The sequence below is a fragment of the Amphibalanus amphitrite genome, unplaced genomic scaffold, assembly GCF_019059575.1.
Source record: "Amphibalanus amphitrite isolate SeventyFive unplaced genomic scaffold, NRLGWU_Aamphi_draft 000784F_arrow, whole genome shotgun sequence".
Taxonomy (NCBI): domain Eukaryota; kingdom Metazoa; phylum Arthropoda; class Thecostraca; order Balanomorpha; family Balanidae; genus Amphibalanus; species Amphibalanus amphitrite.
In genome coordinates, this window is record NW_024882278.1 from 178,579 (window position 1) to 199,429 (window position 20,851).

Sequence of the window (20,851 nt, forward strand, 5' to 3'; positions counted from 1 at the left end):
TCAACGTAGGAAAAAAATCTACAAAATATCAATATTTCTCACCCGGTAATGTGTTTTCACAACAGACCCATTAGCCTCGAATACAAAAACAGTGCCTATCCCATTCAGAAGCAGCTGCGGAGACACCTGCCTGGCAAACTGCTTCCCGTACTCGGATACACTATGCGTCCCAGACCTGTGGACTGGCGCTGCCTTTATGTACTGCCTTGGACTGGCGGATCCCAGAGGGGCATCCGCCAAAAAACCCGTCTTTTGGCGATTCCCGTCGCTGGCGATGACAATACATCCAGCGTTTGGTACAAGCTTAGATAACTATGGGACTGCAACATGCGGTACGTTGAAGTGCTCGCACGTAAAAATAAGATCATAAACGTAAAAATACCGATAGCGTGGGCGCTAATTGGAGCGTTGTCAGTGTTGTTATAATGTAATTCCAACCAAGGCATGGCTCAAATAAAAAGCGATACACCAAGCAAAACAGCCCTCCTTCATCGCAGTCTTATTGGTCAATCGCTGCACTGTTACAGTTCCGTCGTACGGTAAAGCAATTTGGTGTGTATGGCGGAGGACAGCATAACCGGAAGGTACACGGTGTGTACATACGGCTGGGGACAATGCCGTACACTATGTGTATGGCCAGGCGTACCCTGCCACAAACGGCCCCCTCCCCCGACAAACTGCCACGATAACGAGCGCCTTTACTGCCCGCCTCAATCAGGCACGCACCATATGCCGATGACGGAGCGGGCGCCCGCCGCGCGGCTATTGCCTCTGAAACATGCAGGCCGATGAGGTGCCGACCACGAAAGCGGTGCCTCGACTCGAGAGACCAGAGCTCCGTTGGTAACGCTGAGGGCTCCAGGTTCGTGGGCAGTCCCGAGAGAACCGCAGAGTCCGAGAGGCTCTGTCGTCAGCGGCGGCGGGGAGTTCAGTCGAGTAGCGCTCATGGAACGACGAGGAAAGTGGCGACGGTCGTGGGAACGCCGAACGGTTCCACAGGTGTGCACCGCCAGCCATGCACGTGTAGCGCCAGGGTGGGGTCGATTTTCTGCACGTGCACATGATCCCACGTTAAGTTCAACTCCACCAGCTCAACCTCCATCTCCTCCGCCGTTTTTCATCACAGGGGTTCATTTTCGGCTCCGATCCATCTCACCGCCATCCGGGCCAGCCGACAGCCAGCCGCACCGAACCGCAGCCGACCGCAGCCGACCGCATCGGACCCCCTCTCGGGACATCAGACCGGCCAGGATACGACCTTTGGCACCGGCTGTCGCCATTCGGAGCGCGCGCCCACCTTTCCGACATCGCGGCGCGGCATCGACCTGGCTGCGACGGCGTTGCGGAGCTGCCATCTGTTCTATGGCGGGCAACAGCCAGCGCCAGTCGGCTCCGCCCGGTGCTGACCGGAGCCAGTTGTTGCATTCACGGGAACAGACGCTCTGCGGGGCGGCGGTCGGTCGCCGGATGGCTGGGTCCCACCGGGGCGGGTGGCATGACTGGCTCCGGAGGGTGTCGTCACGCACCCCCACCCCCAGCCACTGTCGCGACGTACCCCCGGACGGCCACGGGAGAGGTCCAAAGGCGCGGCGGTGAGATTCGCACACCTGCGCCCGCCGCGCCTGGCACCACCCCCGCTGATAGGGAGGTGGCGCGATGGGTCACAGGAGTCACCCCACCAACCAAACCTGCCCGTCGGAGTGACGCCGTCACCGGCGAGTCCCCATGGCCTCAGCGGGCACTCACGTGCCGCCAGCCGCGTTCAACCGTTTGTCTGGCTTACTGTGATGAAAGAGCTGCGCTGAGCCGGGTCGCAGCTGAGCTGAGCCGGCTCGGAGCCGAGTCGACTGGAAAGCGAGGTGCCCGCCACAGACTCGGTTATACGCCCGACCAGCGGAGCATTGCGTCCAGTATGCACCGCTGGCTGCAGTCATTCATTACGACACGGACATGAGCTCAACTCGATCCATGTTGACCCAACGTTCCGGTCACCTATGTGCCGCAGAATAAACCTTGTTAAATAAAGGGGCATTAACTCAGTTGGGAGCAGCGTGCCGTGTGAAGCGGCCACTGTTAAGGTCACGCCACTGCACCTGCCCTGACCTAGAGACCAACTGGGACGGGTCACGCGACCGATTGACACCCGACTACAGCCCGCGCACGGTCGGTCCCGGGTGTGATCAGTGTGCGGCACGTCATGGGGAACCGATTACGGGTGGTCACCGCTACCGGGCATAACATGGATTTCTACTACACCACACGAGGTTTGGTTGACACGAAAATCAGTACGGCCGTCCCGAAACCCAATCGAAGGAGGACCTCGTGTCAAACAGACACCATCAAACTGACGTGATTAAACATCAACCAGACGCCACCCAACATCAGACTGACGCGTCTAACATCAAATGGCGTTATCCAAAACCCAGAACAAGCCCTCAGAATCATGTCGTTGATCTGCAGCCGGGCAGACGGCCGAAACGGCAGCGAGCCCAGCCCAGCAACAGGCGGGCAGGACGGACAGCCAGCGCCGCACAGCTAACAGCAGCAGAGCTAACCGGGAGACCCTGGACAAATCCTCCCCGGTCACCGGCTGAGCCGCGCTCAGTTCCTGGTCTGTTGACTCGCAGGTCGCCGTAACTCCGTAACTCAAGCTCGTGACAGGCCGGATGGTAAGACGGGACCCACGTCTTCTTGGCGGCCGGCGCCTCATCCTACGGAGAGAGAGAGAGAGAGAGAGAGAGAGAGAGAGAGAGAGAGAGAGAGAGAGAGAGAGAGAGAGAGAGAGAGAGAGAGAGAGAGAGAGAGAGTGAGAGAGAGAAAGAGAGAGCAGCCCACCCTACTCCATCTTTGTCCCTACTCTGCAGCTCTCATTATATCTCGGCACCATATTTTACTCAGCCTCCCTCGCCTTGTTTTTCCGCTCAGCTCATTTCACGTAGCGGTAACGACGTTAGGCTCGACGAACGACGAAATTCGGCGTGGAAATCCGCACTCACCCGTGTCATATAGCAGATGGTCGTTTCGCATCACTGGAGAGGTACTCATTTCCTATCTCTCCCCGTCGCTCCGACATCGTTCGTCGTTGTTAAATTCTTTGGTGCTTCGGGATCTTTTTCCAATTTCCCTTCCGCCATCATTTGCCCAGAGCAGCAGTTGCTAACTTCTGTTGATCTTTCTGTATTTTGTCGTTCTTCCTGTTCCTGAACCGTTTTGCCATCCTCCCCTCCCTCACTATTCCGCACAATCCAAACCGTTATTTCTACGTCTCCCGTGTAACCCTTCTCGTCCTTCACAATCTCTCTCACTTCTCTCCAGTTCTCCACTGACCTTTTGGCTACCTCTCTACAATCTCTCCCCCGCCGTCTCCCCATCTCTCAGTCAGTCTGGCCTTCTCACTCCTTTCTCTCCGTGCTCCCCGTTCCTCCGTTCCGCACCTTTCCCCGCCTTTCCCGGTGGCGGAGCGGTGCGCACGCGAGACACTGGACCAGTTCGATCTGGCCCGTGCCGGCCAGCTGCGCAGTTGAGCGGCACGGTGGTAACGTAGAGCCGAGCCGTCACCCGTGAGGGCTGGGGAGAAGACGAAGGCTCTGGGCTCACCCCTATCGTGGGACAGCTAGCCCCTATGACATTTCCACACCCATAGTGGTGATCAGTGTAAACAAGTAGGGGTGAGAAACATCCGATGTTTGTGCGCGGAGCCGAAGAACAAGCATCATGTCCTGCGAATGGCCGCTTGCTGTTCACTCTAAGAACAACAGACAGTTTCGACAGCCGTTAAAAATCCAAGCGATCCCAGCGTCACTTCTGTTTGGGTGGCGTCTGGACGAGCTAATGCTCGTGCCATGCCCCTGGGACGTCGTTCCACACGAGGACGTTGTCGGTGCCGCGCTGATCGATGGCGCTGCTCACACCCGGCGACAGGCGAGAGTGACCGAGCAGGAGCTGCCGGTTGGCCAGTGTACCGATCGGCAACAAAGTCACGGCGGGTGGAGCCGTCACGACCGAGGCGTCACGGAGTCACGGAGAGGCGTCACGGTGTTACAAAGGCGTCACGGCGCGGCCGCCGTCGGATAGGTGAGCCCGTAATCGGATGGGGGTGGTTCGTACTGATTGGTCAGCGTGGAGCTCCTGAACTGTGAGCTTCAGAAGGCCACGCTGAAGTGTAGCTGAAAGCAATTATCATTAAAACAGTCAGTAAAACGGATCCGGCAAATTCTTCAGTTTCTGGTTTTAAAATTAAGATTAGAAACATTCAAAACATTTTCTTGATTGTTCCGTGAACGCATACCAGTGCACAAGTTAGCAGGTATAGCAACTTCCCTCAAAGTTGTTATAACTTTTCTAATTCCCGGAGGCATTTTGTAGGACTTTCCATCCTCTCTTCAAAGGATCCAGGCGGGATAGCAGCGTTTGGCATATTACATCGATGAAAATGCATATTTGTTTAGCTTAAATCGAGCGCATGAAAATGTTTGATGAAATATGGGTCATGAGTATGTGTTGTCTGTTGATTAAATCAATTATACTATCAGTTATCACTGTGATCATAAATATCCGACAGACAGCATTAAACGAAAAAGTCTGCCTAGATAACACGGCCCGGCATTGGACGCCCACCACTTTGTTTATGAACCGGAACTGAAGGCAGGTCTCCCGGGCGAACCGAATAAACTTCCCGGGTGAAATGGAAACTGGTCGCTGCACCCAGGCACCGCTACGAGCTGCATCAGCTCTGGCCGGCTCGGCTCCACGGAGAGATACCGCACTCCTACGCACCCCGACCAAACACTCCACCGGGCTGCGGCCGGCGCCAAAACCCTTCAGCGGAATCCACCTCCACCGGCGCATCCCTCACGAGAAACGTCACGGACGACACAATCCCGCCGCGCTCGGCAACTTGGCCGAATCGGTCTCTGTCTCCAGAACAACCTTCGAGCGGCACATCACGTTCCCAATGTTAATTCATTCCACAAGTTGGCTCTCGGAAGGTCGAAGAGAACGGGATAGCGGGCGGCGCCCGGGAGCGCTCCTGGGCTGGCGACGCAACGAGCGGCGGCATCGACGGCAACGACGCGACGGCAGCGGCGATGCGCCGCCGTGGTCGGCCCTAGGTCGGCGGCCGGACTGGAGGCGTGGCGTCACCAATAGTATGACGTCATACACACACGCCGACGACGTCTCTCGGGCCGTGCTGACGTCACCGGTCGCCGAGTACGTCACTGGCAGAGCCGGAGCCTGGGGTAAGGTCAATCCAGGCGAGTCTCAGCCGCCGGAAACGGCGTATAACCGGACTGTACCAATGGCACAGGATGTCCCATACAACAATGGCTATATCTCGAGGCAATGCAATATACAACAAATAACCTGCATGCCCGCATTACAATGATAGGGCGGCGACCATTGGCGTAACGGCCGAAGCTTTTGTTCGACTGTACCTATGACGCGCGCGATACATTAGAAAGAACATAAAAACGGAACAGAAATGAAAGGCGTAGCTGACGATGCGTTGCACTGGCTCGTTGCTATGACAACGGCGCGCAAAGCGTACGTCTTTGGCCGCCTTCACAGACACCCGGCGCGAGGCAATGTCGATAAAGCTGACACACATTAGGATGTGCAGGCAGGGCAGTCAGTCGCGAACAGTTAACAATGCCAATTAAGTCATTCAATTTAATAACTACCTAAGTTGGTAGTCACTCCGGGCTAGCGAACGCCATGAAGAGGTTAAAAGCGTTTCGGTGCAAGATTGCCTCATAAATGGATGAATTGGATATGACTTTAATATTGTATCGCATGGAAAAAGGATGAATTTATCATGACAAATAAAACGACCGAAAAACATGACGGTTCTCAATCCTCACTCACCAACATTCAAGGAATTATGGTTGCCTGCTTTCTACAATCCATGGTCTTCGATGGTCTTCGATCCACTAAGCAATAATAAGTCAAGTGCATCATTAAAAAGGTCACAGTGCCACCGCCGGCCTGCAATGCTAAATGCATGCTGCAGTGCAACTTGTATGACATTACGGCAACCAGCTGACAGGAAGGCAAGCATTGCAGGGTGTTGTTACGAGATCGTTGGCTGAATGTTGCCCCGAGTCACGATCGAACAAATATGTCACCTCGAAAAATGACGCTAAGTGGCGGACTCGGTCAATAGAACACAGGAGCGTCTGCCTGGAAGGAAATGATACCGTGAAAGCCCTGTTGAGCTAAAGCAAGAAGTGCGGTCAAGTAAAAATACATGTGATTCCAGAAACTAACCACAGATAGCCACGGCTCAAGACATTCTGAGCAACAAGCAGTCAGCATCGTGCAAAAACAAGCCAAGAAGTACAGTAAATTGCTTATGCTATAGCCATTGTTAGCGCTATTATCCGTGGATGCCTGCTGCATGAGAAGCAAATAGTCATGTTCAAAATCCGCTTATTCAACGCATACCTAATTCTTCAAGATCATGTCTTTAAATACGAATATGCAAACTTAACGTTGCTCATTTATTGTCGTGCACTGATGGATTATTGGTGGCCCATTGCTGAAGATTCGCATCTCTGCCAGTCCAGGGGATCGGCCAATGACGATCCATTGCAAACCCGAATCCTTGGATGGCCCATCTGCCGACTGCAGTTAGACAACTTTCCCTTTCACCGACCTTTATTCCAAAACACACCCCAGATTTAGCCTACCGGCATTACCGCTATCGGCAGCTGCGCAATAAAAATACACCCGGCGACTAATAGATCCAGCTCGCGTCCAAACCTGACGGCGCGGTGGCTTAATTAGTTCCCCCACGCCTCTAAACGCCGAGGTACTGACCGCCGCTTCGGCGACAGGCCGAGCTAAAATAGTGCGCCGCGGCGGGGGTGGACGCAGGGTCAACAAAGCGGTGTCACTGCGTCACAAACTGTGCGGAGTTGTGCATACTGCACGGTGCACAGGACTGGGCTGGATGGTATCACAGGGAGATGGAGTTACAATGGCAGGATGATGGTTAGATGCTGGTAATCATTGAAAAGTGAGCAACAGGGTTAACAAATACCCGATGGAAATTAGATGGGAACATGCATGAATCGGATGCTATTGACATTTTAACAGAGGATGATCTTTAAATGAGTAAGCTCGCGGATACATCGGAAACAGCACTGAAAACAGAGCGAGGAAAGACACAAAGACTGGGGATAATGTTTAGATTGGAACCAAGCAGTGGTGTGGATGGAACGGCAGATGCCGTCATTGCCACTGTCATTGGAAAGGTATGGTGTAGCAGGGATGGAGCCAAGAGCACTCCCTAGTTATGCAATGATACGGGTGAAATAACGAAATATAACAGTTGCGATGAAACACTGCGGTCCCCCGGTGGGACGAGCAGCTAATATGACGCACCTTCTACATTGTTCGGTGTGAAGCGCCAGTGTCGCAGTCCAGGGACGGGATGTCGACTGTTACCGGATGTCCGGAATAGGGGGGGGGGGGCAGATAGGGGGTTCAGCTACGCAGTGGGAGGGGGCTGAACAGCTCACGGAGTAACTGATCAGTAGGAGAACTGCATCTACAAACCACATCAAAAGACCCTTAGGTCCTTCAACGAGCAGGGTCGACGAACGATCAAACGATCAGCACCTTCGATGCATATTCATACGAGCACACTCCACATTCTACACAGTCTACGGACTCTACCTACACCCAGCTCACGTCTACGGAGAGCCACATTACATCGACAAATTGCAGCAGCACCCTCAGATGCCAACCGCTTAAAAGCTTTTACGGGACTGTGTCACATCAGAGTGGGCTTGCTGTACGGCGAAAACATGCGTGTTTGCGCTAAAGTGCCTTAAAGCGTTACGGAACTCACTGGGTAAACACGAAGTTGCGCAAACCACATACTGAATAGGAAACACTACCAACAGCGAGGCTATAATGTGGTAGCGACAGTTTAACCGCTGTTACTGCAATACCATATTTATGCGCGATATTCCAAATTCTATTAGCCAATACAATCCCAACTGTTATGGTGTGCGATTCATTCAGTCACAAATCAATGAACAACTGAAATAGGTACAGTCAAGGTCTAACTCAAATAAAAAAAAAATAGGGCAATCTACGTCCACCTTTAGGAATTCTGTATAATAATCAAATTCGAGATAAAGCACCCGAGCACTAAGTAGCATTCGTCGAGATCAATTAAGAGCAAAATACACGTTACCGTTTTTACTGTCCTCAATTGAAAATTTCGTGGGCTTGCAAAACGATGAAGACGATTCAACGGCGAACAGCAAATAGCTGCAGTTGCATCAATTAAGGCAGCTGGCGTTAAAACGATTTATGTTCCTCAATTCCGTCAGCTAATTACTCAAAGTATCCATTCAGTCTCACAGTCGCGATGAAACTAATAGCCGACCAATAGCGGCCAACTGAACGTCCGTTTCGACTTGTGTCCGTCGTACTCTAAACTGCAGCAAAATCACACGAGCCATGAGGCGATGAATTCGAGTTAGAATGCCGCACAAACAACGAAATACGAAACTTATGTTTCGTCTGAACCCGAGAAACGTCAGTGCCACCTGTGATTCTGTCATGGTAATCCACCGCGGATCTCTCAGCCTCGCCTCATGGCACCTGCCTGTCCCGACCAAACCATCCTGAGGCGGGTCAGGTTCGGACGAGCCTGAGTCATCACCGAGTCAGGTAGGTGACCGTCATCAAATATCGTTCGTTCATCATTATTGCCGTCGTCAAGGCTTGGACACAGTCCTCTGGACCCATGAAGGCCATGACCTGGGGACCTGTGCGGCGCCTGGACGGTGGACATCATTACGTGAACGCGACTCATTCATTTAAACACGTGCCCCGGTCGGAAGCGCAGTGCCCACCGCGCGGGCCGCCAAACGGCTCTGAATGGGGTGCAGCACACAGCCGGTGGCCATTCACTTAGGGTCGGCTCACACCGTGCGGCGATGTGCCGCCGGCAGCGAGCCCACGTGGGCAGGCCATTACCTACCCAGTGGGGCCGCCCCCGCAGCAGCCAGCGCTAACTGCGGCAGTGGGTGGCGGCCGGACGGACAAACTAGCGGCTCTGACACCCAAACGAGGAAGGAAACGCGTCTTCGGTGACCAATTATAATGCGGAGGTGCAGCTTTGCCGGCCTGATGGGATCTCCATACGAGTGATTGCTTGATGAGACACTCCCAATTGGATAGACTCCGTGAATAGACGCCCGCTGTGACACTGAAACACTCCGTATGGAATAATAAAGTCCCGAAGCACGACTGAAGGTTTAATGAGACACTGCGAAATATATTTGAAGTAATTAGCTTTCCAAATTATTACTGGAAGGAAACCAAATGTATACTTATAGCAATCAACGAAGGTCAATCATTGTCAAATCATCGTCTTGGAAGGTCATGGATGGAAACGGCGAAATCCTTCGTAGAACCACCATAAATTTGAGAATTTAACATATCTTTTAAAACACAGCTTTCATATCATCACAATATATACCTAGCTACATTGTACAGGAGCGAAAGTTGTAGCCCTGAACCCCAGGTTGCCCCATAAAACACCTTATAGTAATTCGACTGTCCACCTTACCCAAAGCTTTCTGCATCCCTACCCACCAAAAAGAAGTCGTCCTTATAGAACATCTCGAGCTCTACATTGCATCCTCTCCTTCCATCCGTCGCAATACTCCAGAGAGTTGCAGTATCGCTCTCCTGTAAGCTCCGCGGCAGCTATCTCCACTGAGCTGTGGCAGCTATCTCCACTGAGCTGTGGCAGCTCTCCCGTCTGAGCTGCAGCAGCTCTCGGCTCTCAGGACCGCCATATAATCCCCCAGGACCGGTTGGGCCGCACCGAGCGCTGCGCTGACGGACCACTGGGCCACCGGGCCAGCCCGTCAGCAGCGAACGGGACACACCTTCGATAGATGGCGTCGAATCACGCATCGCGGAAACAGAGAACCGAGGAAGACAGCGGCGATTATATCAACACCGGAAATCGGACTCTAAACCCAAAACAAGGACAGAATGACGTTCAAGCATCGCGCTGAAGGTGGAAAAGCTCGAAGCCGGGCTCCGGACGCTAATGTGCGGTGACCGGGCCGATTTGCGTGCTCTGTTACACTGGGTGCACACTGTTCGATCAGATCACGTCCCGTTCCGCCCCTCTGTCCACTCCCCGCTGACCCCACCCAGGGCCATATGGCAGCGGGCTGCACCTGAGCCGGGCCGGTCGGGGCGACACTCAAACACCCTGTGTCACACCTCTCCCCCAGCTCCGTGACGGCACCAGGGACATCCCGAGGTGCCGACAGCACCCCGGCTCGCCGGCGGCGGTCCGCGCGGCGGTCTCACCTGGTGCAGGACGAGACAGCGCGGCGAGAGAGCCGTGCACAGGTAGACGCCGCACGGCTCCAGACACCGATCGAGCGCCCTCTTGATCTCGCGGTGCACACACGGCTCTGGCGAGCGGTGCCGATATCGGTGACGCGCCTTGGTGGCCATGGTGCAGCGCGCGCGCTCCGGCCGCTCACTGGCCCGCCGACATCGCCGTGCACCTGTTGAATGGCACCGCCGGCCGACTCGCCGGCAACCCGACCATATGGCGGCGGCGGCGGCGGCGGCCCGGGCGCCGGGGGGCGGGGACCGACGGCCGAGCGCTCGCGATCGATGTCTCCGTCGGCGGCGGCCGAGAGCGGGCGGCGCAGGCACAGCGCGCACGGGGGCCGACCGACGGCAGGTCGCGCCCGGCCGCTCGACACCACAACACTGCCGCGCCGGGGGCCGCGCCGCCGCCGCCGCTGCCGCCCCCGCCGGCGGCGCGCGGGGGTGGCTGACGTCAGAGCCGGCAGCGCCAATCAATGACCGCTCCCGGGTCGCCCACGGCCACCAGGTAGTGACCCGACCCGGCCCGACCGCCTGCGGGCCTCCGGCGCCGTCCCCGCCTGGTCCCCGTCCACTCCTGTCACCCACCTCCCCGGCACACCTGGCGCTTCACGCCCCATCCGTCACCAGCCAGCGAGCCTCTCTCCTTGCGTATGCGTGCCCGGGGAGCTCCCCACGGCGTAGTGCGCGTGGAAGGTCAATCGATACATCCGGAGAGCAACTGGTAGTCCTTGGTCGACCGGCCCACTTTTGCGGTCCGCTGCTAGACGGGCCAGTAGGACAGGCCACCCATGAAAAATTCAGACCGAGAGCTGCGCCATTTTCTGCATACAGTATACAGATATTTCCCCGTCCAATGTCCATCCGATGTGTCCATACGGCTGCCCTTTTCCCAGCTGTGACCAGTCGACCTCATCGGCGCCGACAGTCGACCTCATCGGCACCGACGACATGCGGCGATTTGTCTGTCCGGTTCGGCGCGGCGCGCGGGCCGACGCGCTAATCACGTGCCCGCCCCGGGCGGCCCCGGGGGCGCTGACTAACGCCGTGACATCAAGCAGGACGGGTGGCACATTTGTCGCCGATGTGGTCATATGTTTTCGTCGGCGGTCAGCGCGCGGCGCGGCCTTGCTCTGAGCGGGCCCCGAGGGCGGTGGTGGTATACAGACGCGAGAGGCGTGACCGATTCCGTCCATAATCGGGAGAGACTGATGATCGGGATAGAAGAAGGCTGAGAAGGTACAAAATCACCGCCGAAGCTCAGTCAAAATATCGGCAACAGCTCGAAGAAAAGCTATAGAAGGGCCGCGGTGATGATTGGGTTACGGGGTGTAACCAAACTGTATGTCAACGCAGCCATATGGAACCATCCGAACCAACGAGGCAGAAGAAATTAACCCAATCGAGTGGCCCCCAGGATTCAGCCACCAGTGCTCAATTCATCAGCGGGCAAACAGCCGTATCGGTGGCCAACGAAGCTCATGAAATCACACGGCTAGTGAGTCATCCCAGTCAACCGCTGCATGAAATTCGCCGCGGTTAGCAGTGAGGGACGAGGCCTACCGGAACTTGACTCTGAATCACCCAACCACCACAACACGACTTCCAACAACGCCGGAGCCAGACCAGACCAGATTGTTTGTCATCGCTGTGGTCGGGCAGACAGTTCGCACGAGTGACGTCATTCAAACATGTCCAACATCTCACAGCTGCTCACGATGCCGACCTTCCGGCCGGTGAGCTGTAAGGTGTCCACAGTCGCCGACCGCTGTCTTCCTCTTGTATCAAAACACGGGGATCGCTATCACATACGGCCGCGTAGCGCAAGGGTGGGGAAGCTTCCCATCCAACAGGATACTGGGGAAGCTCGTCGTCCCGCGGGTATCCGGTCTGCCGAGCGGACCTGACCACAGCTGGTGAAGCTCCTCGTCCTACAAGGTCCTCTGATAGCCAAGCCGTTTCACCAAAGACAAGGCTGGGGATGCTCCGCGTGGGGACGGCCCCCGTTTGTCGAGCGGCCCTCATTCAACACGGCTGGGGAAGTTCCCCACATGGTTTACGGGTCTCCCCATAGCTGGGGACCCTCCCTGTCCCGCAGACTTTGCGGCCCTCACCATGGCTAAGGAAGCTCGCTATCCGCAAGGTCCCCGCTTCCCGAGGAGGCCTCAACAGTCAACACAGCTGAGAAAGTCCGCCGTCAGGATTGGCGAGTTTGCCACGTCACCAATCATGTCCCGCTGCAGCTGTGCCGCCCGACCGGCACCAACATCCACGTGACGTATCCGCTGTGATGAATCAATGCGCCATAATTCGACCCCCTGCGCCGCGAACCGTCACAGCTGCGGCGCGGAGCAGTGCGCAGTGGCCCGGTCGGCGTTACGCAACTACAGACCCAATCAGAACTTTCCGCGGCGGAACGGGGGTAACGCTGAATCTTGTAACTGGATGATTTATCGGTGGTAAGTGATCCCCGCAATCTTCAATTTGGGCGGAGAAAAGCGGGAATTTGGAGCGTAAAAACGGTAGCGTGAAAGCGTCTACGGGCACAACCAGTCCGCAGGCAACAAAAGGCAGGAATCTGTGAGTCAACTTTGAATATTGGTGTCTTCATTCGGTGTCAAAATAGGAGAACGGCATGACAGATATGATAGAGCCCTTGAAAAATCGCCTGAACGGGCTGAAAATGATACACAACAACCTTGAAGGACAAAGGCAATGAGCCATGAAATAGACTTAGGTATTTGTGAAGGATTTCATTAAATGAAAGAACACTGTCATCATAGGTATCTCTACGTACTAGTTATGTCATACGAAAAAATCCCCCAGTAACGCATTCCAGGAGTAAAGCATGAAAAAGCCCAGGAGGCGGCCTCGGTCACGGGCGGGATTTTGTAGAGTGGGCTTATGAATTTTTCAGCTCAATTAAGTCGAGCACGACTAATGCAGAAACACACGGCTCAAATTATTATCTATTCACCGGTTCATTTGGTCCGAGCCAATTCATAACAGCATAGCATTCAGCAGGGTTTTGGCAGTTAAATGTCTGAGCATTCGCCGTCGCAAATTAAATAGCCATGGAAAGCGAGCAAATAAAAGACAATTTAGCGACGCGGGTGACTACATGCATGTAGATTCATTTCACTACACTATGCTGTCTTTCCACTGAGGTGATACCGAGGATGGTATCATTAGTAGGACCGGTCCGCCAGGTGGGGTGGTATATCTGACAGGCCGCCGGGCGATCCGCCCGGACAGGTGGGCCGCTCCCGACTCCGCCGCCTCCTCCGACCCGCAGCACCGGGCCGGGTCAGGATCGATGTCACGGCGACACCGCCAGCCTCTCCCTCGCCCTCTCCCTCTCCCTGCCGGCGAGGCACCTCACCACCCCCGGTATCCGTCCCACCAGTACCACATTCTCACGGCCCGTGCAGCTATTACACCCGCCTTGCATTGTCACCCGGACCATAGCCGTGCCACCACACACCACCATTACCGCTCCCGGCCCGGCCAGGTTTCTCAGAGTCCACACCCGTTTCTTTTGTCATCCCTACCCCGTTTCCCATCACAGACTTTCCATATGCTTCCGGCACACAATCCCTTACAATCGTTACAGTATCATATCGAATGGAAAAGCTCCGCGACTGTCCGGGGTTTCGTCGAATCTGCTTCCCATGGGATACCAAACGAGTCGTTCGGTCGCCGATCCGACGTCACGTCAATAATCCTATGACGTCACCAAGCCAATCCATTTTCCGGCGGCAGCTGGTATGCCTAATACTCGCGCCCTGATGCCGAGTGTCTCCTATCTGTCGGCCAGCAGAACTGCGCACAACCGAAATTAACGAACGACCGCATCCACCGTGTCGGCGGACAGCTCGAAGACCGTCTGGAAGCCGGTTGGAGACACGGCTAACTGAGGCGAACGGTGCTCGAGAGCAGTCCAGCGCCCGATTCCCGGAAGGCGAGCTCCTGTTCCGTCGGCAAACCGGCCCCAAGTGCTCTCAAACGTTACATAAATGTTACATGAACGCGGACAGTATTGAGTTTGTGATGTAACTGTGCCTTGGAGATGGTCGGGGGATGGATACCTGCGGGTGCTTAAAATACAGCACTGTCGAGAGGGTCGGACATGACTAGCGTTTAGAACAATCGATGTGGATTTAGTTTCACCTGAAGGAAAAACGAGATTTTTTGTTAAGAAAATACATAATTTCAACACAACCGGTGACCACTGAAGCGTTGCAAAAATAAAATTAAATCATCAAGGTCGAATAATTGATGCAAATTTACAATCTTCTGAAAATTGTTGTAATCGCAAATTTATGGTCGCAAATTGCAAAAGGAAGACAAAATGTGCACATAACAAAAAAAAACGGCACCGAGAAAGGTATTGAGAAGTAAAAAAAAAAGATAGCAGATACTTCGCAGCGAGAATTCTGCGAACATTGTGCAATAATGAAATTAGTCAACTTAATTGACCCAAAAATATTCATGAAATATGTTCTTTACTAGAGCTGAAACAACCACCAGAGAAGATTGAAAGGAACAGACTTACATTCACTGTAGGTTATTCCGGAAAGAAAAATGATGGCAATAAATATGAAATGAAGTTACGGAACAAGCACGCAACGGACGAATGAAGGAGTGCCTACCTGTGGAATTGAAAGAGCCAATACAATTGAACTAAGGGGCGTAAAAATGAATGAATGTCTGAATGAATGAATGAATGAATGAATGAATGAATGAATGAATGAATGAATGAATGTCTGAATGAAAGAATGAATGAATGAATGAATAAATGTCTGAATGAATGAATGAATGAATGAATGAATGAATGAATGAACGGATGGAAAACAAGATGACTTTGATACGTCATTCTAAGATTCCATTCCATACCTCATCTTGTTGAAGAGAAAAAAGGCACCCCGCCCCCATCCGACCCCTGTGACAAAGCAGAGTATCCTGTGGACAACGGCGGAGAACGAACGCCATCGCTACGCCAGCAGCCGACCTAACATTCCCGATCGGTGAGACCATCTCGACCACCGGCGACATGCAGTGCCGACCGCACCTGCCTCATCCCAGCGGATCACTGGCATAGAGGGATTGAGCAAATGTGAGCCCTGCCGAGTCTCAGTCCGAGTTGACCGACCCCAAACACGTTCAGAGTACCTGCCATCCGGACCACAGACCAGCGACCTACCGGCACCGTTTTAAGGAGAGATGTCACACCGGCACGGAACGAATCCGGCCTATTCCAGAAATATTCCGACCGAGAGAGGTGGTCTATTTCAGCGGCGGTATCTCGCCCACACTTTGGACTTGGAAGTGATTCGACGAAAGCTCGCCTTTTTGCGATGTTGTTTCCGATTGAGGCGATAAATCATGTAGAAGAAGGATGAGATGCAAAGCTTGGCGCGTTAGAAGAGCAGCGACTGGGGGAGGGTTTAACCCGCGAGTTGCTGGGGGGGGGGGCGTTAAACGCCCCCACTTTTTTCGCCGGGCCATAGCATAAAAACGGCGCGCCGCAGGCGCGCCAAATTTTGGGTACCTGTAGGGAATTGATTGAAGTTTATTGTGACAAAGTTTCAAAAAAATCAGTCGGAAAATTTTTGAGATATCGAGGTTTTAGTGACGTCATGATTTCTGAGTTTTCGACCAAAAACGGCATATGTTCAAAAAATCATATCAAATCACAGAACAGACATACAGACATGCCGTAAACGCCATTAGACTGCCAATACCATGATCAATCAAATGGCTATCTTCGATTATTGATTATCGTTCCGCATTTTCCATAATCTTGAACTGAATCTTGACAATTTTTCGTGACTACTTCACGACCATGATACATGCATTTCCTAAATTGAACTTTTTGAGCCAAACACGTACACATATGGTAAAATGAATGTCACCATCGTGTTCTACGCCCCAAATTACCTTTAAAACATGTGTCACAGGCTGCGAATATCAGTTTTGATTTTCGGGGATATGTGCCTACCCGGTTGACCTGACCTTGACCCTGACCTATGCTTGACTGACCCCTACATGGAGCTGACACTCTTGTAGGCCTTATATGATGGATTGTGCTACGTTTGGACAGAGTTTATGACGAGAGGCGCCCATTGCGAAGTCCTGAAGTCCATGCTACTGAAAGCCCGATTTCAGGTGTTTGACCTGACCTTGACCCGACCTGTGACCTCAAAATTCAACTTTAAAGTACTCATCTGAAGCGTCTCGTCGCGCTCTTTCGTTTGCCGCCTCGTGCGTTTCGCTGCGCCTATTGGTTCTCGAGTTATCGGCTGGGGGCGTTTAACGCCCCCCCCCCCCCCCCAGCAAACGGTGGGTGGCGAAATACCCCAGCAACTGCCGGGTTAACGCATCTTATGGGACAGAGTTCACAACAGCGGCCAACTAGAAATACAGAAATAATGTCAATCAAAAAACAGCTTACAATGGGATAAGGTCACATTGCTCGGTGAGTTGCAATTAGCTAGATTACTAGCCGCTGCTTCATTTGTAACCTTTCTGCTGTTCTTAGCCAAACTTCTTACAACTAAAATTTGATTCCCTGGATTATATTGCTATTACGAAGAACGAACACTGACATTAATTGGTTATGGCGTTACTTTTTAGCAGACTATTTTAGTGGAAAACTTACGTAAGCAAGAGTAAAAGCGAAGTTTATCCAGAAGACATACGGATAGCTTACAAACGTACCATCGTCCTTCATAACAACAAAGTTAATCGTGATTACATAACTAACGGAACCATCCCACAACGTGCAACAGCATATGCACGATAGCGAACATCCGCACCCTTTGAGCCCACCGGACAAAGGGGCCAGCCAGACGGCGGCCGGTGTCGGCGGATGGCCTGCGGGTTTGACATTGGTCACGGCCAGGGGGCAGCTGCGCCGGAGAGTGGCCTCGCGTCCCGTCCGGCGCCGCTGGGATCGCCCGTGGCCGCCCGTCTATCAGACACTGAGCCGGGTGCGCAGGACGGGGCGAACGGTACGGGGAACACAGGACCAACACGGGGAAAGACACGCCACTGGCACAGAGGCACAGACACAGGGGTACGGGGGCCGATTGGATTTCCCCACGGGGCAGTGGGCCAGCACCTCTCTCTCCCTCTCTACCGAGGCCGCGGCGCCGCTCAGATCATGGTCAGATAAACCGGCCGCGGGACCGTGCGGCGCCCGCTCGGCACAGAGCAAAACAACACTGGACCGAACCGAGATCGGAGCGAACAGAGGAGACAGACGGCCCACCGCGCTGCCCGTCCGTCAAGGCCGCCATTTTTGCTAAACGCTCACCGGTTAGACAGAATGGTAAGAAAATGCCGACCAAGGCTGCTCGGATAGAAAGAAAGGTGAGCAGCAGGCTTTGTTGTTACCATTTCTCCGTTCGATCGTCGGAAAGACCCAAGTTCATAGAGTTCAAAGCGGATACAAAGGATGCTTTCACTAATCGGTAATGGCCGATCGGTACCGGCTCAACGGACGAACAATTGCTCTGTAGCGTTCATCGACTGAACAGCTGGTGTGACAGTCGGTGCCAAGTGGCGCACTGATCCCCAGCACTAACCCCCTCCCCCTCCCGGCGTTGTCGGGCCAGTGGTCATCGTTTATCCACCGGTAGTCGATAGCGACCCGGTGCGTATCTACCGGCCGCACCCGTCCATCCATCCGCCGCTATCGCACCTGGCAGCCTCCCCAACCGCCGAGTCAGCCGAGCGGTGCGGCGTCCCTGGGTACAGTGCTGCCACCTATCGGTCCGTCTGTAGGCTTCAGTTCGGCTACCTGCCGCAGCGGCGTCGGGCACGGCGCAGCGCGGCGGCGTGGGGATTACGTGACAAAAGATCGTAAGACAAAAGATCGTATGGAAAAAGATCGTACGAAAATGATCGTAAGATAAAGATCGTATGTTGTAAAAGATCGTACGGTAAAAAGGTCGTAAGCAAAAGATCGTAAAGCAATTGATCGTATGCAAAAGATCGTACGAAAATGATCGTAAGATAAAGATCGTATGTTGTAAAAGATCGTACGACAAAAAGATCGTAAGCAAAAGATCGTAAAGCAATTGATCGTATGAAAAAGATCGTAGAAAAATGATCGTAAGATAAATATCGTATGTCGCAAAAGATCGTACGACCAAGGATCGAAAGCAAAAGATCGTAAAGCAATGGATCGTACAAAAAAGATCGTAGGAAAATGATCGTAAGATAAAGATCGTATATTGTAAAAGATCGTTCTACAAAAGATCGTAACGTTACGTTCGTAAAGTAAATAATCGTATAGAATAGTGTTGTTACGAGCGAACGAGCGCAGCGAGCGAAGCGAAGTCTTTTGAATATAACTGGAAAATCTCAGTATGAGCGGCCCGGCCCGGCCCGGCCTGTAACACTTTTGAGAGGCTTATATCTCAGCAACCGCTGAGCCGATTGGCCTGCGGTCTTTTTTGCTGGGTAGCCCCATCCCTTCTTCCCCGTAATTGACTACTTTTGATACATCTCAGTGGCCGTCGTGGCACGTACCACGTGAGAAGTCAAGGGTGTTCAAGCAGTTTTGCAAAAGTAATGATTTTGAGAGGCCCATATCTCAGCAGCGGCTTGAGCGATTGTCTTGCGGTAATTTTTATAGGGTAGCTGCATCCCTTCTACCAAAGGTCGGATACCCTTGATCTATGTGAGTGACCCCCAATGCACGTGCAAAATACAAAAAGAAGAGGTGCCAAATTTGTTCCCATTTCAGTAACTCGGTAATTACTGGGGCGATTTCGAACCAATGATGGACAATTGACATCTTTAACCGGCCTTCGATAACAATGACACCTATAACTAGGATTGGATTTTTATTTATTTATTTATTTATTTATTTATTTCACATCGTGACTGTCCTTTCCATCATACAATGGCTGTTCTTGGCAGTCGTGTCCAATAATCACGGAATTGGGAATCGTATGCACATCATTCAGGACAGACAAACAATATACGACCATACAGCGTGTAAAAAATATACCTCATCATGCAGTGTTCTTCTTAAACAGGGAGAACTAGTCATCGCCATACTGTTCCCTCAGCAGCATCGCCCGGTACTCCCTCTTAAATCTGTGCAGGCCTAGCTCGCGGAGTGCTGCTGGGAGGCTGTTATACATGGTCACAGCGCTATACAGAAATCGACGGCGGCCGACCTCCGTTCGGATCATAGGCGTGTCCAGATGATCGGCTTGTCGAGTGCCGCGGCCATGCACGCTCCCTCGACACGCTATACTAGCACGCAGAACCTCGGGCTGTCCCGTGGCGAGCATCTTCTTCAGCAGCATGACTGATTGAAATCGCCACAAGTTCTCAGCTGAGAGCCATCGCAGTTCTCTCATGACGTCACTTATATGATCGAACTTTCGGCGACCCGAGACAACGCGAGCGCCGAAGTTCAACAGCCTCTGAAGCCTACTGGTCTGCGTGACACCGCAGACACCGTAAACACTGATGGCGTACCGAATCGTTGACACAGCCAAAGCCTGCACGAGCGTGACTAGCGTGTCCCTGGGTAGGTAGTGTCTGGTGTGGCAGAGGCCACTCAACACTCCTGTACAGCGGCGCACAACCTCGGATACGTGAGTGTCAAACGACAGGTGTGCATCAAATGTGACGCCAAGGTTCTTCGCCGTCGGTGACTGCTCTATGGTGGCGCCCATAAAATCGACCGTGATGGGTGGAAGTTGCCGTGTGTTTTGGCGTGTGCCGATGACCAATAATTGAGTTTTGTCTGCGTTAACTTTGAGACCGTTTTTACGAAGCCAAACTGCGAGCGCTGCTAAATTTTGATCCATGCACGCCACCAGAGCGTCAAATTGAAACTAGGATCCTATAACTAGGAGAATTGCGACTTCGATAGTGATAACGCGATAAACATCTGTTGATGACTCGTAAAGCGATGACGATTTAATATGAAAATGTAACAGTGCGAAGGAAAAAGTATTTTTAACGCCGTTTACTTCAGCCGCTTAAGCAACATTTTAACCTTCCAGGCGGTGGGGGGGGGACATGGGTTTAGTTGTATTTACTTCAAATAGGTACAGGAAAACGGCAGCACATACATTCATTTATTTGGCACATATACAACGCGTTGCTTTTAGGTGTCATTGAGCCATCTAAGCTCTGAAATAACATCAATGTATGGTCGAGCTTACGACGGCCACTTACTACGCGAACACAGAAATTGATAAGCTTTGTAAGCGCTGGAGTTGGGCTGCACCATGTGAATACCATATTTTGACTGTACGATCTTTTTCTCATACGATCATTTGGCGTACGATCATTTTCCTTGACGATCTTTAGCGAATACGATCTTTTGTCCATACGATCATTATGTCGTACGATCTTTATCCATTACGACTTTTTGGCATACGATCATTTTCCTTGACGATCTTTAGCGAATACGATCTTTTGTCCATACGATCAT

The 20,851-nt window shown here is 52.9% G+C and overlaps 1 protein-coding gene across 4 annotated transcripts in view; it reads right to left on the reverse strand.

Annotated features, from left to right (window-relative positions):
• The window catches only part of LOC122366090 (la-related protein 4-like), a 62,349-nt gene that overhangs the window by 33,435 nt on the left and 8,063 nt on the right, over window positions 1-20,851 (reverse strand). For 2 of the 4 annotated variants that reach the window (XM_043337908.1, XM_043337907.1), the window contains exon 1: window positions 10,354-10,763. The exons of the other annotated variants lie outside the window; for them this stretch is intronic. In XM_043337908.1, the coding sequence (XP_043193843.1) occupies window positions 10,354-10,503 (150 nt within the window). In that variant the 5' untranslated portion in view covers window positions 10,504-10,763. Of the gene's footprint in view, window positions 1-10,353; window positions 10,764-20,851 lie in introns of those variants that run through there. 4 annotated transcript variants of the gene reach the window in all.